The following is a 23,091-nucleotide window of genomic DNA, read 5'->3' as shown; positions in this document are numbered from 1 at the left end:
CTGAGTACCGGAAGCATGTAGATTAAGTGATCATAAGCAAACATTTTTACGTTCTATGAAAGCTGAAAAATATAAAACAGAATGAAGTTGTAGTTATAATAATATCAATGAATCAAATATTAATTAATCGTTGAAATAAAATGATACAATTCATATTAGAAGTGTATATTTTACTTACGTAATTAAAATATAAAATCCAAATAGGAACCAAAAAATGTCTTTTAGTTTACACCAACTCCTCACAATAAAAATTGTTTATTGAATTACTAATTTCTTATTGTTAATAAAAATTTTTTTAAGATAATATTTTTTTTATATTTTCCGTTATAGGTACAAATAAATTTATTTATTTACTATAGATATATTTTATTTTCAAAAAATGATTAATCCTTTTTTTACGGATTTATAACATTTTTAAATAAACAAAATATTAAAAACAAAGTCTCTCTTTACTTAAAATCCAGAGTTGATTATTAATTATACATGTTGTTGTTATACACTGGGTCGCCCATTAAGGATTTTTAAAAACGTTTTAAAAATCATTACTCGTTCACTAATATTGGTCATTGTCAATATTATATAGTTATTAATGATAAATTAATGTTATTAACAACATTATTCGTATTATAATATAAGATTACAATACCAATGCCAATTATTGGCATTAGATAAGTTTTGTCCATATTATAATAAAATTACGTATATATCAGAGGCGGCCAAACTTTTTTCGGCCACGATCTACTAAAAATATACTTAACCTTTGAAGATCGACTTTCTTGGAAAATTTGTTTATAACTAACACGATTAATTTTCGTGCACGTGCCCTAAAAATAAATTCTAACGTGATCGACTTTGAAATCGTCCGCGATCGATCGTTTGGCCGCTCCTGGTATATATTATTAGCCTATTTGATATTTATTAATAGATCAATTACTAGATCACTGATAAAAATAAATAATAAATATTACTAACGAGCCTAGGCGGATTGGAGAACAAAAAAAAAAAAAAAACTAAGGACCGAGTCTGGGGGGAGGGTATTTTGTAAGTTTAAGTTCAGGCCGGATCGTCACTAAAAAAAACGGCTTATGCAGATCTCTGATGTACACCTACGCCTGAGATATGGTAGATACGCTCGCTTGCTATTAGCTATATTCTGTGTTTAGGAAAATGCATATAAGTATAATATTATGTTAATCCTATTTACTTATTAATGACGTTATCACATCAAAAAAATGTTTATTTCAATAATAAGTCGTTAATATTTTGTCAAAAATGAAATTCCCAGTTAATGTGTGCTATAATAAAGTGGTTCTCAAACTTATTTTGTATCTAAATTAACTAAATAAACAAGATTATTTTAAACCAAATCAATTTGGTATGATTAATCATTAATTTTTTATTTATAGAAAAACAACCATTTTACAAATGTAACTTTTGAATGATGAAACTTTTTAATATTATCTGTTTTTTTATCTAAATAAATGTAGTTATATTTTATGTTTTATCTATATAAATATTCAGATAATTATCTATTATCTTATCTAGATGAATTTTAAATAAATTATACGTAATCTTATCCAAATAATCTTTTGGTTATCTATGTACAACACCCAGTATGAATCAGTGTGTCACTAAAATGGGACCTATGAGCAATAATGTTTTATGCACTAACTATTCTGTGACATCTGTGTGACTTTTTTATCAAATGTATATCATTATGTATTCAAAAGATTGATCCACTATCTTGACAATAACGTCTACAACAAAACTAATGTTTCAGAATCACACGATTTTATAATACCTATTTTGAATATTAAAAATAATTTTTTAAAATGCTCTTTGAAAAGTTTTAAATCCTTAAATACTGTTTGTTTAAATATATATTTTATAAAATTTTGATATTTAATTACAATCGTATATTTCTTACAGTATAAAAGTGTAGGGTATCAAAAGTCAAAATTTCGATTGTTTTTAAAAATTGAATTCAGGTAAACCAAACATTTATTTTTTATATAAATACATAAAATAAAATGATTTTCCTGGAAATTCTGTTTGATTATGAACTTAAAATTAAATTTTAATTATAATAAGTATTTAACAAATTATCCTTGTTTTCTCATTGATTCGGAATTTAATAGACGTAGTCATTACCAATACCAATTAAATTATCATAAAATGTTTACAAATGTTATACAATTTAATATTTTCATACAATATTTGATTTACTTTATCGCTACAAATTGATCAAATATTAATTAGTCAACAGTTTGGATGCAACAATTATATGAAACAATTTTAAATTTCGAAAACATTTTAATATATCATTTTGAAATATTTTAATAAGATTAATTTTTTTGGATTACAATTGCGTATCTGTAAAACTCAACAAAAATATTAATTGTCTATTTGATCATTATTGTTCATCATATAATACAAAAACAAAAATAAAAAAAGGCACATCGTACGTCTTAGTAACCTTAATTTATAGACTTTATAGAACTTTTTCATTAAAAAGTACATTTTCTTGGTCGTCGAATAATCATTATGTAAATTTAATTAAACATTTAATCCATGTAATATTCATATATTTTGAAAATATGATACTAGTTTTATTTTCATAACTACACAATCCATAGCAATTACGTATTAATACTCGTACTATAAGAGTAGTTAAGCATTATTACTTGTTCATTATTAATATTTTTGTTTCTAGGAGGTTTCCGATGATTTTAATTTTGATATGTCCCTCGTGTGTGTTTACGTTCGGTAATTTGTATTAATTAAAATTATCAACTAATTCCAAAATACATGTAATATAATTATTTAATTTTTTTATCCGTTATTCTATACCTATATACTATAATTAGCTTATAATATGTAAAAATTGTTAATTATTTTTCTTTGTAAACATATTATGTGAATTTATTCATAAAAAATCCCTATGTAAATTACAGTTTAAAAATACAGAACAATATAAATCAAAAGTGTATTTTTATAAATAAAATATATTACAACTAATGAATTATTTTTAAGATTTTAAATGTAGATTAAATATAACTCTTGCTAACTTTATACGAATGATCTGAGTGAAGAAACAATAAATTAATCATACGATCTATTGAAGTTAATCGTTTAATGAATAGCTCATAATACTGCTTTTACGCAATTATTATATGATAATGTTATTTTGCTCTAGGGCAATTTTTTATTGTTTGTTTTAATTTCATTATTATTAAGTATTACAAATGTATGAAGCATATTAATAAATATACAAATGTAATTATTTTGACATTGAATGCTTGTTATTTAATAATTAATTTAAGTGATCTTACTATTATTAAAATAACTCAAAATTAGAAGTCACATTCACTTTTGTCTTTTTTTTTTAAATTAAATTTTTTAGAAGAATTAATATTTTTTATATTGAATTTTAATTTTGGCTTAAATTTTCCACTACAAAATAAATTTATGTTTTTGAGAAATAATTATTGTATTATACAAAATATTGTAATGATTTATATTTAAATTATACGTAAAATAAGTAAGATATAACTAAAAAAAAATTGTTTTCATAAATTACAAAATTTTATCTAATACATAAACTTGTACTATTTATTTTAAATATGAATTTTATTTGATAATTTATTCTTAATAAATAAAAATGTATGGTTGACAATTTTTTGTTATTTAACTTTAAAGTTAATAACTAGTTGCAATTATTCACTTTGTTCACCTTAACATAAATGTAAGTCTTAACATTTTAGTTTGAATACAACACTTATACATAAATTCTGAAGTAAAAAATATTTTAGATTTTTATGATGAAATATTTTTTGCTCTAAAACTGTTCAAAATTTAAAATTTGGACTATTTAGAATTAAAAACTTATTTTCATATTCAATTATTTATACTATCTATTTTAGTATATACACTTACCTAGTTAATGAAGAATAATTTTGATCAATAAATTAAAACTGTAAAGTAATATGTTAGAACAAAAAAGTACATTCGACCATACTTACAAATATAAAAATACAAAATAATAACATAAAATTCAATTATTTTAAACTTCTATAGTAACTGCGTGAATTTAATTACATACATAATATTTTAAATGAAATTTTTACCAAATTTCTTAATGGAGGGGAACATTTTGGATCATTAAGCATACAATTGCATTAACTCAGCAAAGTATAAATTAACTATTACAATTTTACATTGCATTGATTTCAGAATTTTAATACTCGCTTACGAATTAAACACAGAAAAAGGGCATTAGGTGAATTCAATTTAGCAATAAGTACTTGTATAAAAATGCAATTTCAATTGCGAAATAATAAATATTGCTACCGATAAGCTTTGATTTTTAAATAATTATTGATTGAATTAATGACAAGTTTTTTTAGTTTTGAAACTACTTACGTTAATATTTCAAATAAAAGTACTGTACAGCCAAAATTACGAAAAAAAGTGATTAGGTGATTATCATATTTATTTTTATGTAATTTTATGGTTACACAATTACTCTTGGTCGTACTTATGTGCTGAAAAAATTACTACGTAAAACAATAATACTATCACAACGTATTTCACTTAATTAAGGAAAATACCTCTTAGGTTATATTGGTTTTTAATTTAAGCACTATTCAATGTTGCGATATTGTGAATCATAGAATACGAATCAAAAATAATATCATATTTCTCTACAGCACTCTAATTATAATTGTATCCTGATAATGGATTTAAATTTTAAAGCTATAATGTTGGATATTTTGATAAATATAATTTGGTGTGTACTGCGAAAGCTGTGCCATCATCATGTTTTAATTCACACGGTTAATTGATCAGCTATCGGTACGAACAAGTAATAAATATTATCGAGAGCAACGAGAACTCACGATTCGTTATGAGACATGCGTGACACCGTGACTACGTAAAGTAATCGTTTAGTACGAATAACAATGTAGAAGGATAATTTTTTACGTGTGAGTACTTGGCGATGACATTATTATTGATTAAGGAATACGAAACAATATTTATGGCTGCATTCAATGGCTTAACCAGGATATTTAATTGGGAGGATTTAGATACTTTTTTGGGAAAGTTAGGTATCAGAGTTCACCCTTAAACCTCCCCTATCATTTATAAATAATAAAAATAATTTGAGTGAAAGATGATCGCCCCGAGGGACACCCGAGAGAACATGGATGGGTTCTGAAACATACTGATTTATTTTAACTAGTTAAATTCTATTAGTTAAAAAAGAGGTAAGCCAGGTTAGTAATGGGTCACAAAATCCAATTTTTTTTTTTTAATGTCTGTATGAGTAGACAATCATCCACACTATAAAAGGCTTTTTCGAAATTCGTGAAAACCATATCCATTTGGGATTTAGCTGAGAAAGAATCGATTACATTGTTTTTGAATATAGCTAAATTAGTAAAAACACTTTATTATAAGTGACATTTTTTTATTTATTATTTTTGAAAATATTTTTGGAAGTATAGAGATTATTGAAATTGGACGGTAATTATCTATGGAAGAGAGTTTTCCTTTCTTGAAAATAGGGGATATAAATACAGTTGTCCAGAATGTAAGAAATATTCCACGATTAAGTGACTGGTTAAAAATAAAATGAATATGATGTGTAAAAACAAAACGACATTAGTATAAAAATGTAGCCGACAAATTATCAGGGTCTATGGAAAAATTTGATTTTAGATTATCTAATTCACAAAAAATATCTACAAGTGATAGTTCAAAGTTATTAATACAGAAAGGTGATTCAATAGTATGGATATCTGGTATAATTAATAGAAGTTTTTTGTATACGTCAGAGAAAAATTTTCCAAAAAGATTAACAATATCTTGACCATTATCGACAGTAACTTTATTATAATTAACATTGTTTGGAATCGAATTACGAGAGTTTTTTGTTTTTAAAAATTTTAAAAAATATTTAGGATTATTCTTTATTGAATTTTGAATTTTGTTCATATAATTATTGTTTTTGTCTAATAATTTTAGATTTGCTTCCTAAAGTAGAAAATACAAGGTATTCGGCAATGAGAAAACTACCTCCTTTAGAGAGGCTATTAGTATTTATATTACAGTCACATCTATATACATTATAATTATTAAAAACCAATTCGGAGGATCTAATATTTTTAGAAAGCTAAGTTTCATTAAACGCGAATACATTGAAATTAGAATGAGGAATTTGAGTACTTAGGTCATTTAATTTAGTATTTAAACCTCGGAAATTTTGGTAGTAAATATGTTGTGTAAATAGAATGGGTTTTATTAATTTTTTGAATTGAACAATCGTTGCCCTTAATATATTTAATAATTATATATTTTTCTCCTTTTTCTCTTCTATTACTTATTTCTTCATGCAGACATGAATTAATGTTGGTTAGTTATACGGTTATAGGAAAAACGTATGTCTGGTCATTTTTGCGATCCGCGTAATTTATTTTGAGAACGCAGGATTAAAAAGTGTCACTGGCATTTGGAAGTGTAACTTTAATCGGACAATTGCAATTTGATGTTGGGTTTCTAAGAAATTTAGTCAGAATAAATTTTTAAAATACTTTAATGCTAAATAGTAGTATACTAGTATAATACCACTGATTATAAATACTATTATTAGTATTTAAATATTATCAATGATAGTACATACACATAAGCACAACCCATGATGGGGTGATATAGCTTCCTTAGCAGCATGTAGTTTAAACGAGTAACAAAATATTTCTGATGCATCAGAAAAAAAAATTATTTTTCTCACTTAATAAATATGTTATATTAATATTATGATAATATCATATTTTTGGTCCAAAATATTTACGTAACGCGATAAAATGATGGCTGACAGAATTATGTTATACTCTGGATAGGCGCGTGAGACGATATAATAATGGCTGTTGCAAAAATATATATACATTTCAATATTAGTACCTTCGAAAATTATGACAACAGTTAATTAACAAACAGTGGATTGTGTACAAACGGTAAGGATCAACTAATAGTCAAAACTGACCAGAATTATATGCATATTTATTGATAAGATTTGATTTTAAATATTTGGATTATCGGTGTGGAAAAACCAACTTATTTTGTAATATGTGTCAATAATATATTAAACTTTTAATATAATATAAACCTTTCGCTCAAAAATTCGTTTGTATAAACGTAATTATTTGCTATTTTGTTTATTATTTAATTATGGGTTTATCGGTTATTCCGGCAGTACAGCAGATATTCGTCGGTCAATCGAATGAGACGTGTGTCTAACGAAAAGAGCTGAGCTCTACGCGTAGTTTGAAAATCAGTTGATTGTACTGTTCATTATTACGAACTATATTAATGTAATTCCGTTTTAAAAAGCCGTTCATTATTCCTGTGTCACTACACAGATATGGTCATACAACTGAAATTAAATTTATTTTGAAACCTAACCAGTCGTTGTAAAACTGCATCAATTCCAGACGATAATTCGATATATGCTTGCCCTGGAAGTTATTTTATCTACGTATTTAGTTTTCTCTGTACATGGATGATAAGGAAAGGGGAACACGCAAATAAATTAAGTAAGAACATTTTCTGTCTTTATTTGATAGTTATTAATTTTTAAGTTTTGTGATATCCAATATTCTCAAATCTCATTAATTGTATCCGAGCGCTCCAAAAGTATTTTTTATATATTTTTTATTTTTTATGACATTTATTTACTAACCATTCATCGCTAATTCATTTAAGATAAAATAATAAATGCAATTTTTCTTTTTATGTCAATAAATATTTATTAGATTGATTTTTCTCGTAATTAATAAAATATTTTTATTCAAGATTGTATCAAGGGAGGGTGAGAGGTGCCTACGCCTTGAGCGCAATTATTGGAAGGGCGCAAAAATGAAACATTTGTATTTTATGTTAAAAATTTCAGCGGTCAATAATGTTTATTTTATTTATTAAACCTTCAGGGTCCTTTATATTTATTGAAGCGATTTTTTAAAATAATATCTAATAATTATAATATTTTTATATTAAAAATACGTACAGGCGCATTTTGGAGTTTCACTCAGGGTGCAATATATAGATATGTTAGTACTGTACTGAATTACTGCTTTTACAATGAACTAAAAAAGATATATAAACGAGATATTCAACTTAATTTTAATTACAATTTGAAATTAAAAAGATTTTTAAATATGGATTACTTTAATTTTTAATTAAAATTAATACACTCTATTTTGCATTCAATTACATTTATTAAACGTGTAATGTATATTTGGAGGTGAGATTTTGCAATAAATATAGGTACTTTCAATTAATTTGGTAGTTATTATGGTAATAAAAAAATTTTAACCACAGTCAGATGTTGATCCAATTGCAATTAATTTTTATTTGTATATTAAATTTAGATTTATTATGTGCAAACATCTAAGGAATATATGAAGAAACTGTTTAGAAATTAATAATATTATTTATATTTTATACTGCTTGATGAATTAATTTAAGTATACTAATAAATGATAAGAACAAAATATTTTTCAATCGGTAGATAAAATGTTCGTTAAATTTTATCACCATAAAATCATCTAAAATCAGTAGTCTTCTTCTTCTTCTTCTTGTGGGGTACGGCCTTCAAGACCAAAATCAGTAGTCTCAAATATTATTTTTTTTATTTTTATTTATTTCATATATAATATATTTATATTCTAATATTTATTATATGAAATGTTATTATGAATGTTTTAATTTTGCTAAAAAACATTTTTTCAACATTTGTAGTCATTTTATTATTATTTTATTTCAAAATTTGTATTACATTTTTATTATAGATATGTATTATACAAGGATATGTTATTTAAATTTTTTCTATTTAAACGTTATTTTAAAACATGTATCCATGATATTCTTTTATTATTTTAAGAAGAAAATATAATACAGTGAAACCTCCCTTAATGGACACCTCTAAATAGCGGACATTTTTTTGGGGATGGGGACATTTTCACCATTTATGTATAGGAAAACCTCTAAATACAGAACACTCTAAATTACGGACACTTTTGTGACATTGATATTAGTAATTTTTATCATAAATTAAGAATTATTTTGAAATACCCAAATAAAAACCTGAATTATTAAGTTATCTTATGTGTATAGGATTATATTGTAACTGAAAATCTTATCTTATCCGTTCAGTTATTGAAATATTATCGCGTCAACGAAATATTGTAACTAATGCATTGCCCTATGTGCGTTTAGTTGTGATTGTGATGCCATCGTTTATTATAGTGCGAATTTATTATACGTATTGTTTATACGAACGTTTATTGTAGTGCGCTATGGCCAGTAAAAGAAAAAGATTAACTCTAAAAGAAAAAAATATACATTTTGGAATTTCGAACATCAAATACAAATACAATGGGCGTTCGTGTATTAGCAGACAAATTTAGTGTTAGTAAAACACAAATTGCAAATATTATAGCAAATAAAGACGCTCTTTACAAAACTTGGGCTGAAAATGGAGAAGATAAATGGAAATGTACAAAGCTACAAAAAACAGAAATCTCTATAATTGACAATGAAGTATTAAACTGGTTTTCAAAATTACGAGAAAAAAAACCATCCTGTTTCAGGACCGATGCTTCAAGAAAAAATTAAGCAAATCGCTGAGATGCACGGATTTGATTTTAAAGGCTCTAATGGCTGGCTTGAAAAATTTCGGAAAAGAAATAATATTTCTTTTAAATCAGTTTGCGGTGAAGCAGCAAGTGTTGATAAAGAGGCCGTCGATAACTGGAAAGCAAAAATACCCGAAATTATAGAAAATTACGCAGAATGCGATATTTTCAATGCAGATGAAACGGGATTATTTTATAGAGTTCTACCTGATAAAACCATGGCATTTAAAAATGAAATATGTACTGGAGGAAAAATTTCATAAGAACGTTTAACTAAACTCTTGTGTTCTAACATGTTAGGTGAGTTTGAACGGCCGCTCGTCATAGGCAAAGCTAAACGTCCATGAGCCTTCAAAAAATTGGTTATTAACAATTTTCCCGTCGATTGGTATTGGAACAAAAAATCCTGAATAACGACTGAAATAATGACTGAGTGGCTTATGAAATTTGATAACAGAATGGGTCAAAATAAAAGAAAAGTTCTACTCTTTTTAGACAACGCGGCTCCTCATCCACATTTAAAAATAAAAAATATTGAACTTGTGTTTTTTCCACCTAATATGACATCACATTGCCAACCACTTGACCAAGGAGTAATCCATCAGTTTAAGAAGTTATATTGTACGCAATTGTTATGTAAAGCTGTTGCCGATTTGAATGCTAATTCAAGTCAACCTATCAACGTGTTGGATGCAATTTACTGGGTGTCTTCATCTTCAAAAAATATTCAACCCGAAACATGTTTTTACGGTCTGGCTTTAGACACTGTGATTACAACGTTACATACGTTGATGATCTACTTACACCAATAGAAGAACTTGGCAATCTTATTAAGGTGATTGACAATAAAATTACGGAAAATGACTACATAAAACTAGATGATTGCGTAGAGACTTACGATGCTGATATCGAAAATCTATCTGATAGTACGGATATGTCTACATAAAATGAAGAAGAAAGTGATGAAGAAAATGATGTGTCCGAAGATCAAGAAATTCCAAAAATAAGAAGTCTACTAGAGGCATTGCTCGCAGTAAAAGACATACGTAAATATATTTCTTTTATCGAGGTACTGAATAGTTCATTGTTCTCAAACACAGTCCAATTAGAAAATGCCTTAACATACGAATAAACTACGCCTGCAATTAGTAAACAAACTAAAGTAACAGATTTTTTTTCAGAAATGTTAGTTTTTATTTTTTTTAAGATGTATTTAATTAATGTAAAAATAATATAAAATAAAATTATTGAATTTATTTATTAATTAAAAAAAATATTTTCCTCTAAATAGTGGACAAAATTTCGGCGACCAAGAGTGTCCGCTATTTAGAGGTTTCACTGTATATATATTACATCTACAATAAGTAAATATGATAACATTTGAATTACAAATAAATTACTGTAGAGGAAAACCATTCAGTGATATAATATTCTTAATACCTATAGTTGAATATATATAAATAATATTTAAAAATGAAATAAAAGTTCTTTGATGGAAATAATCTAATTTAAATTTATATCCGAAAACTATAATATACTTATATCCATTAAATTACATAAAACTTAAGTAATTTGTACATTATACTAGATAAAATTTATGCAAAATTATGATATATAAATATACTATTGATTATGAAAATATACATTATACTCAGAAAATTGGTTTCACGTGTATTACCTAGTTTACGCAATTTTTAAATATTGAAAAATATATATAATAATGAAAATATTTATCTTTTTTCGTTCACTACTTTATTACAGGTGATTAGACTAATAGATTAATTTTCAAAACTTGAACTTGACAACACTAAAATTTGAAAATCTATTTTAAATAGGTACTTTGAAAATCGGTCTTATTATTTTTAACAGTTACACTCAAGCAATTTTATTAATTTTTAAAAATGTATCATATCGGTATAATATCGATTTATTCTTTATTTGAAATTAACAATCATCATGATTTCGCTCAACATTTAAAATATGTGCAGTAAAAAATAAAAAAAATAATAATAATACCTTGTGAACAAAGGTATACATACAAGTTTTATACAATTGATAATCTTATAATTTGGAGGACCTTATAAAAATAAATTTTGTAATACCCAACAACAGTTGTAAAATAGCTAAAATACTTATATTTGTATCGAATACTTTATAACTTATAAAATAAATCGATTGCTTTTAATATATAAGCTATAAAGCCCTAAAAATATTTTATGCAATCTCGGTAATGCAGCTCTGGTCGGGTATGTTGGACTGGTCTTAATAGCAGAGATATTCCCTCGATAAATTTCAGTAGCCGCAAGTACCGAACCTCTAACTTCATTCGGCAAACACTTAATGGCGTCTACAGATTCCGATTGGTATTGGTCGGCCAGCTGAATCATCCTTTTAGAGTATTTTTTCAACTTCTTATCACCTAGAGATCTTGGATTCTTTTCATCACACAAGATCCTTATTTCTTCCTGTTTGTCATCCATATATTCGGTTGGTATATAGCATCGACCTAACGTCTTGCTATCAGTGACAATATCTCGTGCAATATTCACAAGTTGCAAAACCTTAAAATGAAAAAAAAAAACCACAGTTATGGATTAACGAAAATTATAATCTAGACAGAAATTTCTTACACGTCCCATTTGCTGAGCTTTATCAATTACATAATCGTAACTTTCAAGCAGATCAAATTTATCATCATCACATCTGTACATCATTATGTAAACACATAATACACCTACACTTCCAGCTACATAGTTGCAATATTCCATTAAATCGGCTTCATTTCGAAATAATCGGCCGTCTATGTCCCATTGGTAACCAGCGAGTAACTCATAAAATGGTTTCCGAGGCAAGTAAAATGCTATTCTGGTTAACGCACGAAAACTAGACATTTCGACATCAGTCAATTTGGTTTCATATTGTGCCCAGTTAATATTTACTGTATGAGATTTTTTTTTTACATCATAATCTGATTTTCTGTCTGCAAACAGTTCGTTAATAAATTTTTCAGTCAACTGTAGCTTGATTTTTTTCTTATTAATGTCTGGCTCATTGTCGATCATATCATCCGTTACACGACAAAATGCGTATAAGATTATTAAATCCAATCGAATTCCTAAGATTAAAACATTTGTTGTTAAAATATTTTGATATCGATAAAAATGTACTTAGACATATTTATTTATGTCTTATAGATGTATTTTTAAAAAAATGTTTTTTAACTAAAGAAAAGGTTTTAGATTCTGAATTAAACGAGAAATGTATTATTTCTACCTTGATATGCGTGTATGTGTGGATTTTTCCGACTGTCCCAATTTTAAAATGTTTCTGATAGGAAATATTTATGGACGTTTAAATATTAAATGTTTACCAAACAATAAAAATTGCGATAATTCGCTATATCTTTGTAGTTAAAATTTCATACAATTTTCAATTTTTGAACTCAAAATTCGCAAAAATTATTTATAAACGTTAAAAAATAAAATTTTAACTAGATTGAATATTTTAATGAATTTTTTCCATTAAACAGTATTTAGTCAAGTATATATCATAATTACAAAATATTAACATGAAATTTGCGCTTTTTTTGCGAAATTTAGAAAAATTAATGTTGAATCTTTTTACTGGGAAATTTGGTTTTTCTATTTTATTAATCATTTAAAAAATTTGGTTTCAAATTCCCCGTTCCTGTATCCATCCCAACCTAGAAGTTTCGTATTTTTTTGTCATTAAAAATGCATACAATTTTAAATTTTAATGTTAAAAATTTGACAATTTAATACAAGAATTTTCATAAGATTCCTTCGTAGTCAAAATAAACAATAGTTTATGGATGTACACAAAAATGTTTTATAACCATTGGAAAATAACATTTTGATGACATTTAGAGATGAAATCCCTGAGATTATGCCAAAACGATTGTAGAGAGGGAGGTAAAAGATTTACTCAAATTGATTTTTATGACTGAACCAAATCGGTAGGGGTACCTGCTTGAAAAAGAAAACTGGCCGTGGTGAACGATTTGGAAGCGACGTTCAAGACGTTGATGCTTTTTTGTATGTCTTCTGTGACAACGGAGGGCATTAAGTATTCAGAGACTATGAACGCTCGTAACATCTGATTGATGTACGGGCCATTGATGGCGAACCTTAACGGGTACTCGGACGTGTACGTTTCCATTATTCCGCGAGCTTTGTCGAAGCAAGCACCAGCCAGAACGATGGTGAAGTTCACCACGAAGAAGAAAAACGCTTCCTCGTATGGCAGGTCCTCGGCGACGAACACGTTGTAACTGGTTAATTTATTGATGTGCCAAACGTTGTTCTTCAATGCCAACTGGTCCACCCAGCACAGGTACAATGAAGGCAGGATGACGGCCGCGGTTGCAGAGACGATTTTTTTGACGAAAAAGTTACCGCCGCCGTACCACATGAACATCAGCACCGGGCACATCCACCACAGTACACAACCGGTGTAAAACGTGTGGTGCCCGGGCACGGCTATCTCGTAGCCAACGACCGCAAGGACGCCGAACCCTGCGATCGGGATCCACCGGATCAGCAGGTACGTGCTCCTGTCGTAGTTAAAGTTCAAGCACGGCGTCGACCACCGGACGCACAGCAACGCCCACAGGGACGTCATGGTGGACTGTATGACAAAAAACATGTACTCTTCGACCGGCACGTATCCTATGAACGCTAACACCCGGTCTTCCGGATACGTCCAGCCGCCTTTCCACACAACGTAGTTGTCCCACGGGGTCGTGTACACAATCGAAATGCCACAGATCAACGCGATCTTAAAGATTTCCGACCGAGTGAGAAATGGCCATGAAATCAGCGCTAACGCGCCGATCACCGGAAGCGTGTACATCAAGTGAACGTCCAAATAGGTTAACATTTTTGTACTGAGGACTGAAAACAATCACGTAGTTCCAATCTAGAACAAAGCACCAGGATTATAGTAATAATAAAAGCACTTTTTGAAATAATTACTGCAGGACATTTAACACAATGTTTGGAATATCGAATTCGGACAATTTTTCAACAATATCAAATATATATACATACATAATGGCGTATATAGGGGGTGTCTAGTGGGGAACAGACCCCCCCCCCCCCCCCCGAAATGTTTCAAAAAACTTAAAAATTATTTTAAACATTTGTTACATTTTAATGGTGCTTTTACATAATACGTGGAAAAATAATCAATACCAATAATTATGTTAATTATCAAGTGATGTGTGCAATGAAAAAAATTCTAAAATATGCTTTAGATGCTTTGAAAATTTGACAGCCTGATTTGTTTCCTAATATATATATATATATATATATAATTAAAAATGTTATGTATCTTACCAATAACTACTGCATCAGCTGAGAGGAGTTTTTCCACTCTTGGGAGACTAAAATCCTACGTACCAAATCAATGTGGAAACATCCGATTAACTAGATTAGTCTTAATGACTATCCATTGTAATATAGTACTTAACATTGATGATATTGTAAATAATTGTGTAAAAAAAATTAGAAAATGATTTTAACTTGGTTGCATTTATTTTATTCAATTGTACTTCAATAGTTTATTAAAATGTATTAAAGTTCTCAATTTATGGTTCAATGCTTATTATTTAGAGTTAAGTATATAATAAATAAATAAATTATAGTTGTATAGTAAATTTTATTCATAGCATATTTAATAATGTGATCAGTTAGGAAAATTTTTATTGCCTTGTCAAATAGTTTTGGGACATTCTATAAATTAAATGTAGATAAGAACCTACTGTGTCTTGTGAGTAATTCTTAAATAGCAGAGGTAATTTAACTCTGTCCATAGTAGCCCCTACCGCAAATATTTTCTATATACGCCACTGTACATACAGATAAAAATCAAACGGTTGAATTATGAAAAACATTTTCTTTCGACTATTTTAAATTTAAATGTTGTTCTATTTTAGATAAAATAGGTACATGGATCGATATTCTCTTATTTATTATTTTATCCATTTAGTAGATTACATATTGAACGTTCAAGTTTCAAGTGAACAAATGCCGAAACGTTTAATCCAATATCCTAGTATTTTAAGAATTTATAGATAAATTCTGAAAAATGCTCTAAAAACTTGAAGAATATCCTAACAACAGCAAAAAGGCTCAAAAAATGTATATAAAGTTAAATTTATCATAAAATGCAAAAAAATGCAAAATAAAAACTACATTAAATGAATCAGTATCATAGGCGGAAATCGGGGGGGGGGGGGCTTGAGGGGACTAAGCCTCCTAGTCCTAAAAATTTTAAAGTGACTAAAAATACAATAATCATTATAATTGTAAAATTCATTGTTAATAACTAAATTAAAAAAAAAATATTTTGTCATAGAAATTAAATCAAATTCATAAGATTTTACAAACTTATTGTCATGACTTGGAACGATTGTGATTAATATAATATTAATAATATGTAATAATATCCGTATTGTTTGTTTAATTTAATTAATTAATAATTTATTTTTAGAACACCTACTCCAAAAATGTTTGAGATAAAGCACCTAATTGTTTTTTTGGTTAAATTCTTGAGTATGTCAAATTGTCGAAACTTGTAAATTGCCTTGTTGAAATAAATAATTGCGTACAAGGGTACCTATAGGTGTAATAAGCAAATAATACTCAGCCCTTCCACTAATTTCATCAAATTTCCGCTTAAGATCAGTATCACTTGAAACACATTTTATTCTTACGGATCTATGGGACATCAGAAAAAAAAAGCATTTGCATCTACATTTTAATCCTACTTATTAAATATCTTATAATTTGTTAAACATTTGGTTCATTAAAATCTTTTTCATTTTCATGTATATCAGTTAAATAATAAAAAAAAAAAATCGCTAAAATTACGTATAAGAAATAAGCATTAGAAAAAAGTAGTGCTTTATATTATATTAATTTATTAGATTATTTTGCGTACTATTAATTTGTTAGTATATATATATATATTCTTATATAATTATAAGTTTACTTACCTGAGTGAGTGCATATACTTTAACTATCTAATTTTATGGTGTATTGAAACAATACCACAGTTCCTATAAATAATAAATTATAACTCACTGGTTTAATATAAACTAAGAAAATTATTTTTAATTTTAAATACTCTAATAGTCTTATATATTTAATAGTCTTCTAATGACTGTAATATAAATCTTATAAATCAGTAGTTAATAAAATATAATTTCAGTACATTCGTTATACGGTGGGGAAATAATTTTCATCAATTAAATTATCATAAAAACATTACAATTAAAGGTTTATGTAAATTGACTGTTTATCTAACGGTCATAGTATTCGTATTTTCTTTAAATGTTATCATTAACATACAATATATGATATTATTGAGTTTTTTCTTTTTACTGAATAAGCAAACGAAAAAAAAAACATATTAATAATCTTTGGTCATATGATATATTTAACAGTTGTAATAATTTTCTAAAATTACTCATTAATAATTACTACAATTTTATAATGTAGGTTAGGAATAAACTTTAGACACTTTCCAAAACCCCATTAGCACTATTACCCGGTGGCATATCCAGAATAACCCTTGAAAGTTACATAACATAATTATACATTTTTAATTTATCTGAAAATACCTGGCCCTACCACTAGCCCAACTACTGAGTATTGGTCCCACCTTAAATTTTTAGTAAACAGAAAAAAATTGAAATAGTTAATCGGAAAAATGCGAAAATATATATTTAAGAGAAATTTAAATACTAAGTACTATAATATTATGTATCAACACTATTTACAATCTAAACATAATCTTATTTTTTACAAGGCTCTACCTTATAATTTTTGGTCTTGCTGAGTTAAATATTTTAGTATTGCCACTGGATCATAAGCATATATAAAGATAAACAATTCAACTTAGGTTTACAAAAATCCATTATAATATTAAAATCTATAAAACGTAGATTTGAATTATAACTATATGGTACGAAAATGGCAATTTACAAAATGCAATTAAATTTTATTTTTCTTCTCGGCTAGTTCTTCCATAACAGCATAGTAACTAAGAATATTAGTTTATCATGTAATTTGTATAAAAACATTTTGTCTAGTTAACACTTGTCATCATGAATCCATGAAATATATAATGCATGTGTATTATCAATATGCCGTCACTAAACAGGAAAGTCTATGCATATTTTTTAATACTTCCCATTGCTAAATAATGGTAAAGATTAAAATATTTAAAATTTAATAAAATATATAATAAGATTTACCTAACCTTTGCTATCTGCTTTTCACTGTCATAATATTTGATTTTTTTTTAACCCGTGCTTTTGTTGAACGTTGGTTAGAATAGTTATTTAATTAGTTAATTCGACGAAAATTTACCATATTTTACTTTTGATTTTAGTCGTAAATTAGTAATAAACTATACAAACGAGGCGGTGAAAACTCTCTAATCATGTATGCTCTTGTAATACATAATCAGTTGAAATACTATTTTAATTGTATATACATAAATAACAATAAGTGTGTAAGAAATGAAACTGTTATTACCTTTTGGTGTGAAACATTACATTATTATTATCATTTCCATCAAGGTATATATAAGTATATTCTATATTTTCCATAGTTATAATAATAATAATTATTAGTTCGATACCATGATAAAATTGAGTTATATAACCTCTCGTCGAATTATATAACATATATATTCAAAAGTTTAATAATAAAAGAAAAATACAATATTGAACTCATAGTACATAGTACAAATCATAGGCTTCATACTTTAAATGAAATCTTATTTTTTTTCATAGTTATATAATATTATGTTTTCTTTTTTCATATTTTAGAATCTCATTATATGATATAATATATAATAAATAATGATTAAACTTAAATACAAATACACAATTATATTATTTCCTTGTAGTTATAATTTATATTTTTCAACTTATAAAATTAATTATGTAAATTAATAACGGTTGTTAAAAATGAATAAAAACAATTCATAATAAACAATATGCATATCACACATTAGGTGTTGGCCTTACATTTTTCAATTATTATTTTATTAATTTATACATGTATTATTAAAATTATATCGGTTCAAATACCAAGCATAATTTGCAATATATATTCTGACATAATATTTCAAAAATAATTTTATTAAATTTCCATTTGTTCATCACAAACCCCAACAAATATTTTAATTTAATCAAGAAACATAACGGTTGGTCTAATAATAACAACCTTAGGAATGTTAGCTTGTTTGTATTTCATTAAATAAAACTCTAATAGTTTCTTGAAGTTATATTACATTTTATTTAAAATACAAGTTAAAATATTGTATTCTGTTTTAATAAGAATGTGTTTAAACCGAACCAAAAATGTTGACCCATTTGTGTTAGGACGTAGTTGTGGTTAATTACCAAATAAAATCTATCATATACATACAAGAATAACAATATATACATTAAAAGTTTATACCAACAGTTAATATCTGACCGATGTGTTACATACTCATAATATTTCATATTTCAGTATTAAATTCATTATATAATGCTTAGTTATAGATAATTTAAATCGATCTACTCGTATATATTGTGTATAATATACACTTATACCTTACACACTGTATATATGTGAATCGATAATTGCAGAAACGTCACGAGTTACATATTTTATGAAATTGAGATATTAGTAAAAATGTGAATAAACTATTCATGTGTTTCTATGCGTTGAGTGATTACTTTTATTTATTTATCTGATAAAAAAAAGGATAACTAAAGAAATTTTTACACTCAACGCATATATCCACACGACTAGGAAACATTTTTCCTAATATATCAATTACATAAAATATGTCATTCGTGATGTTTCTGATATTATCGTTTAATGTGATATACGAGTGAAGTATATAAAATATACATATTATTATATGGGCAAAGTGAGTTAGTCGGGCATTATTATTACGTCTAAACTTTGAAGATTGAATATATGTCATATATTTTTGAAAGTGCAGTATATACAATTGTTAGAAAAATACTGTCTAATGGCAAATAACTGTTTTTTGGTAATCAACAATACAAACAAATGATCAAAAAATGTCAATAATGGTATTATTCTTAAATTGGTTATACTACGAAAAACGTTATAAAAAAAATGTTTGAAAAATGTATTGTAATACATTTAGACGAAATTGTACAAGTTTTGATAGTTAGGGATTATACAATATGAGTTTAGAAAATGACACTAATTAATTATTAATTTAATTAATACAATATTATATTACATAATACATTAATGATTATTAAAATTAAAATTTCTATCAAACTGTTATATAATAATTTTTTTTGCACTTTGTTAATCGATAATCAAGCATGCATTCGTATAATGGGTTTGAATTTAATAAAACATTAAATATATATATGTCTGTGTAACGTGTGTTTCGTGCTATAAAGTTTAAATATATCACTAATTTTATTGAACACAATACTTTTACGATATGCATTGTTCGATTATGTACACTTTTCAATTACAATAAGCAGTAAGGAAAATCATATATAATAAAATAAAATCATATTTTATGAAATTCGATGTGGTTTTAAACAGCCAAATAAATAGGATAAAAATGTTCATACAATAATAACTTTACTAATCAGTTTCCGGGTCTTGGCCCCCTTCTTCCCAGAAGAAAAAAAGTTGTGACAATAATGAAAAATTATATCAAGACCATTTTATTTTTACTAATTTTTTTCGATACACTGTAGTTTAATAAACTATTATACTTTTTCAAATATATAAATACATATTAAAAATGTTTTTTGTAAAAATGTTACGATTAGATGCGAGCCGCAAAAATCGATGACGCGAGCCGCGGTTTGGCCACCCCAGCTCTAAAGTTTCCTGATTAATATTTATAGCCCTTTTGTGAGACTCCAAGAGCTCGTCAATCTTGTAAAATATATGGTTACCAAATGACCAACACAATGATGTTTATTACTTAAATATAAAATATAGTGAATTAAATGTAAACCTGATTATTGGATCACAGCGTTGAACAATGGTGATCCGAATGACGGGCGGAGATAACACACGATGTACTTGATATGGTTCGGATATTAAGTTACTCGCGCTAAGATGGTAATCTGTTAATGTTTTACTACACATTATGATTAACCATCGATGTCGTGAGATGTATATCCCTCTTGTAGTGAGCCGGACTCGAAAAACTGACCCAGTACGATTCAACGACGAAATCCACCTTGGTTGCAACGTCGACTGCAATGGCCCGAAAGAGACGAAATGTTTAATAAAATAATAATACAGAGATTATTTTGTTTACTGGGATATAGTATTCAGCAATTGTGAACATATGCCTTAACAGCCTATTTAAAGGTTAAATCACATCTAAATTATTTTGGTGCTATGTTCATCCTTCAAATAAAAATACCCAGCACCAAGTATGCGGCACCAAAAGTGATTTTGAAACAAAGAAAAGTATCAAGGCTTTTTGTTGTTTCAAACACCATAAAATATTGAAAACATAATATTCGTAAAATACGAATATATGAAGACAAAACAATTATTGGTAATAATATTCCCTCTACGAATTAATGTTTAATAAAATAAAAAATAATTATATTAAAATAATATTTCTAGTAAAATATTTATGAGTACAAGAAAAATAGTGTAATAAGGAAAATATCTGTAATAAGAAAAAGATCCGCAGTTAGAAAAAACTGGATTACTACACTCCGTCGCACAATAATAATATTTTCGACATTAGAGCCGATTTGGCTACTAAACGGAGAAATATAAGACTTGCTTAAAACAGCTGTAATAGTATTATTTTAATGTATATGTATAATATAATTTACTGTGGTTTAAAAAATTTTAAGTGTGATTATTTCAAGTATTATAGTCATTAACAGGATAAAAAAACCAACTAGTAAAAATGGATACATATATAAAACGTATAATATATTTAAAGATACCACAAGATTTATTTTCAATTCGAATATTAGTTTAAATAACATTATTACTCAAATTGTATAAACGGTGCTAGTTTATTGCATTAAATTATATTAAAATATTATTAATGTACTGTTTATAACGAACAATAAGAAATTTGTATTACTTGGTTGCAAATAAAAAACTTGCTTCTTTAAATTTACCTAAAAAATTATAATACCGAAAAGAACTATAAATTTATCGCTTATGTATTTTTAGAAATTTTAATAACTACCCTCAAAATATAGCTCGTTGATATAAGTTTGCTCCTATATTTCATGTTATTCTGTAATAAAATTACTTAGAAAAATTAAATTTTCTGTTGCAAAATGAAAAAAAAAAAAATTCAAAATATAAATAATGTATAATGCGCAATATTTATTTTAAATGTTTTACATTTTCAACATTAATCAAATATTTATTCATTCTGTTTAAGGTTATAATGCCGTTTAAGATAATCATCATCGGAGCTGGAGTTGGTGGTACGGCTGCAGCTGCTAGGCTAAGCAAAAAAGGATTTGAAGTAGAAGTATATGAAAAAAATGCATATAATGGTGGAAGATGTTCAATAATAAACCAAAATGGACATCGATTTGATCAAGGTCCATCATTATACTTGATGCCGAAAATTTTCGAAGAAACATTTGAAGATTTGGGAGAAGACATTAATGACCACATCGAATTATTGAAATGTCCATCTAATTATAGCGTACATTTTCACGATGGAAAACAGTTTGAACTTACCACTGATTTAGCTAAACTATCTCGTTCCTTAGAAAGATATGAAGGCAGTAACGAATCTACGTTGATTAACTTCTTAAAATTTTTAAAAGAATCTCACGTGCATTATCAGAGAAGCGTTAAGGTTGCACTCAAAACAGATTTTCAGCATTGGTATGACTTTTTCCACCCGAAACATTTACCAGACGTAATGCAATTACATCTTTTGGATACCGTTTACAACAGAGCATGTAAATATTTTAAAAGCGATTACATGAGAAAAGCTTTCACGTTTCAAACTATGTACTTAGGGTATGTATATAATTATGTAATTAAATGTATAAGTAAAATAAAGTTTTTTAATATTTTTAGGATGTCGCCGTATGATGGATTAGCTCCTTACAGTTTACTGCAGTACACTGAAATAGCAGAAGGCATTTGGTATCCGAAAGGGGGCTTCAATAAAGTTGTGCAGTCTCTTGAAAACATAGCGGTACAACATGGTGCTAAGTTCAATTATAATAGCGATGTTCAGGAAATAATAGTTGACGATAAAGGGGTAGCTAAAGGCATAAAATTGAGGAACGGTGACGTAGTGAACAGTGACATTGTGATTTGTAATGCAGATCTCGTTTACGCGTACAATAAGCTATTGC

The 23,091-nt window shown here is 26.9% G+C and overlaps 2 protein-coding genes across 2 annotated transcripts in view; one reads left to right on the top strand and one right to left on the bottom strand.

Annotated features, from left to right (window-relative positions):
- Nucleotides 1-11,663: 11,663 nt before the first annotated feature.
- On the bottom strand, nt 11,664-16,845 carry LOC112689141 (bifunctional lycopene cyclase/phytoene synthase-like). Its single transcript, XM_025562681.1, has 4 exons — nt 16,711-16,845; nt 13,679-14,630; nt 12,323-12,807; nt 11,664-12,253 (listed from the first exon to the last, which is right to left on the bottom strand). Exons 2-4 carry the CDS (start codon nt 14,589-14,591, stop codon nt 11,852-11,854), a joined length of 1,800 nt encoding a protein of 599 aa, XP_025418466.1. The 5' UTR covers nt 14,592-14,630; nt 16,711-16,845; the 3' UTR covers nt 11,664-11,851.
- A 5,312-nt stretch (nt 16,846-22,157) lies between these two features.
- Nucleotides 22,158-23,091, top strand: part of LOC112689113 (phytoene desaturase-like) — a 1,323-nt gene continuing 389 nt past the window's right edge. Inside the window, exons 1-2 of the mRNA XM_025562634.1 lie at nt 22,158-22,747; nt 22,808-23,074. Of these exons, the coding sequence (XP_025418419.1) occupies nt 22,158-22,747; nt 22,808-23,074 (857 nt within the window). The remainder of the gene's footprint in view (nt 22,748-22,807; nt 23,075-23,091) is intronic.

This window comes from Sipha flava, unplaced genomic scaffold (assembly GCF_003268045.1).
Source record: "Sipha flava isolate LNK unplaced genomic scaffold, YSA_version1 42_pilon_pilon, whole genome shotgun sequence".
NCBI classification, from domain to species: Eukaryota; Metazoa; Arthropoda; class Insecta; order Hemiptera; family Aphididae; genus Sipha; species Sipha flava.
The sequence above is the reverse complement of the archived record's forward strand: the minus strand, read 5'-3'. Positions and strand labels throughout refer to the sequence as shown.

Coding starts and splice junctions, on each gene's coding strand:
- LOC112689141 (XM_025562681.1), bottom strand. CDS start 14,591: ATGTTAACCTATTTGGACGTTCACTTGATGTACACGCTTCCGGTGATC. Junction 12,808..13,678: donor CAGTTTTCTTTTTCAAGCAG/GTACCCCTACCG, acceptor TTTTAATCTTAG/GAATTCGATTGGATTTAATA. Junction 12,254..12,322: donor AAGCTCAGCAAATGGGACGT/GTAAGAAATTTC, acceptor TTTCATTTTAAG/GTTTTGCAACTTGTGAATAT.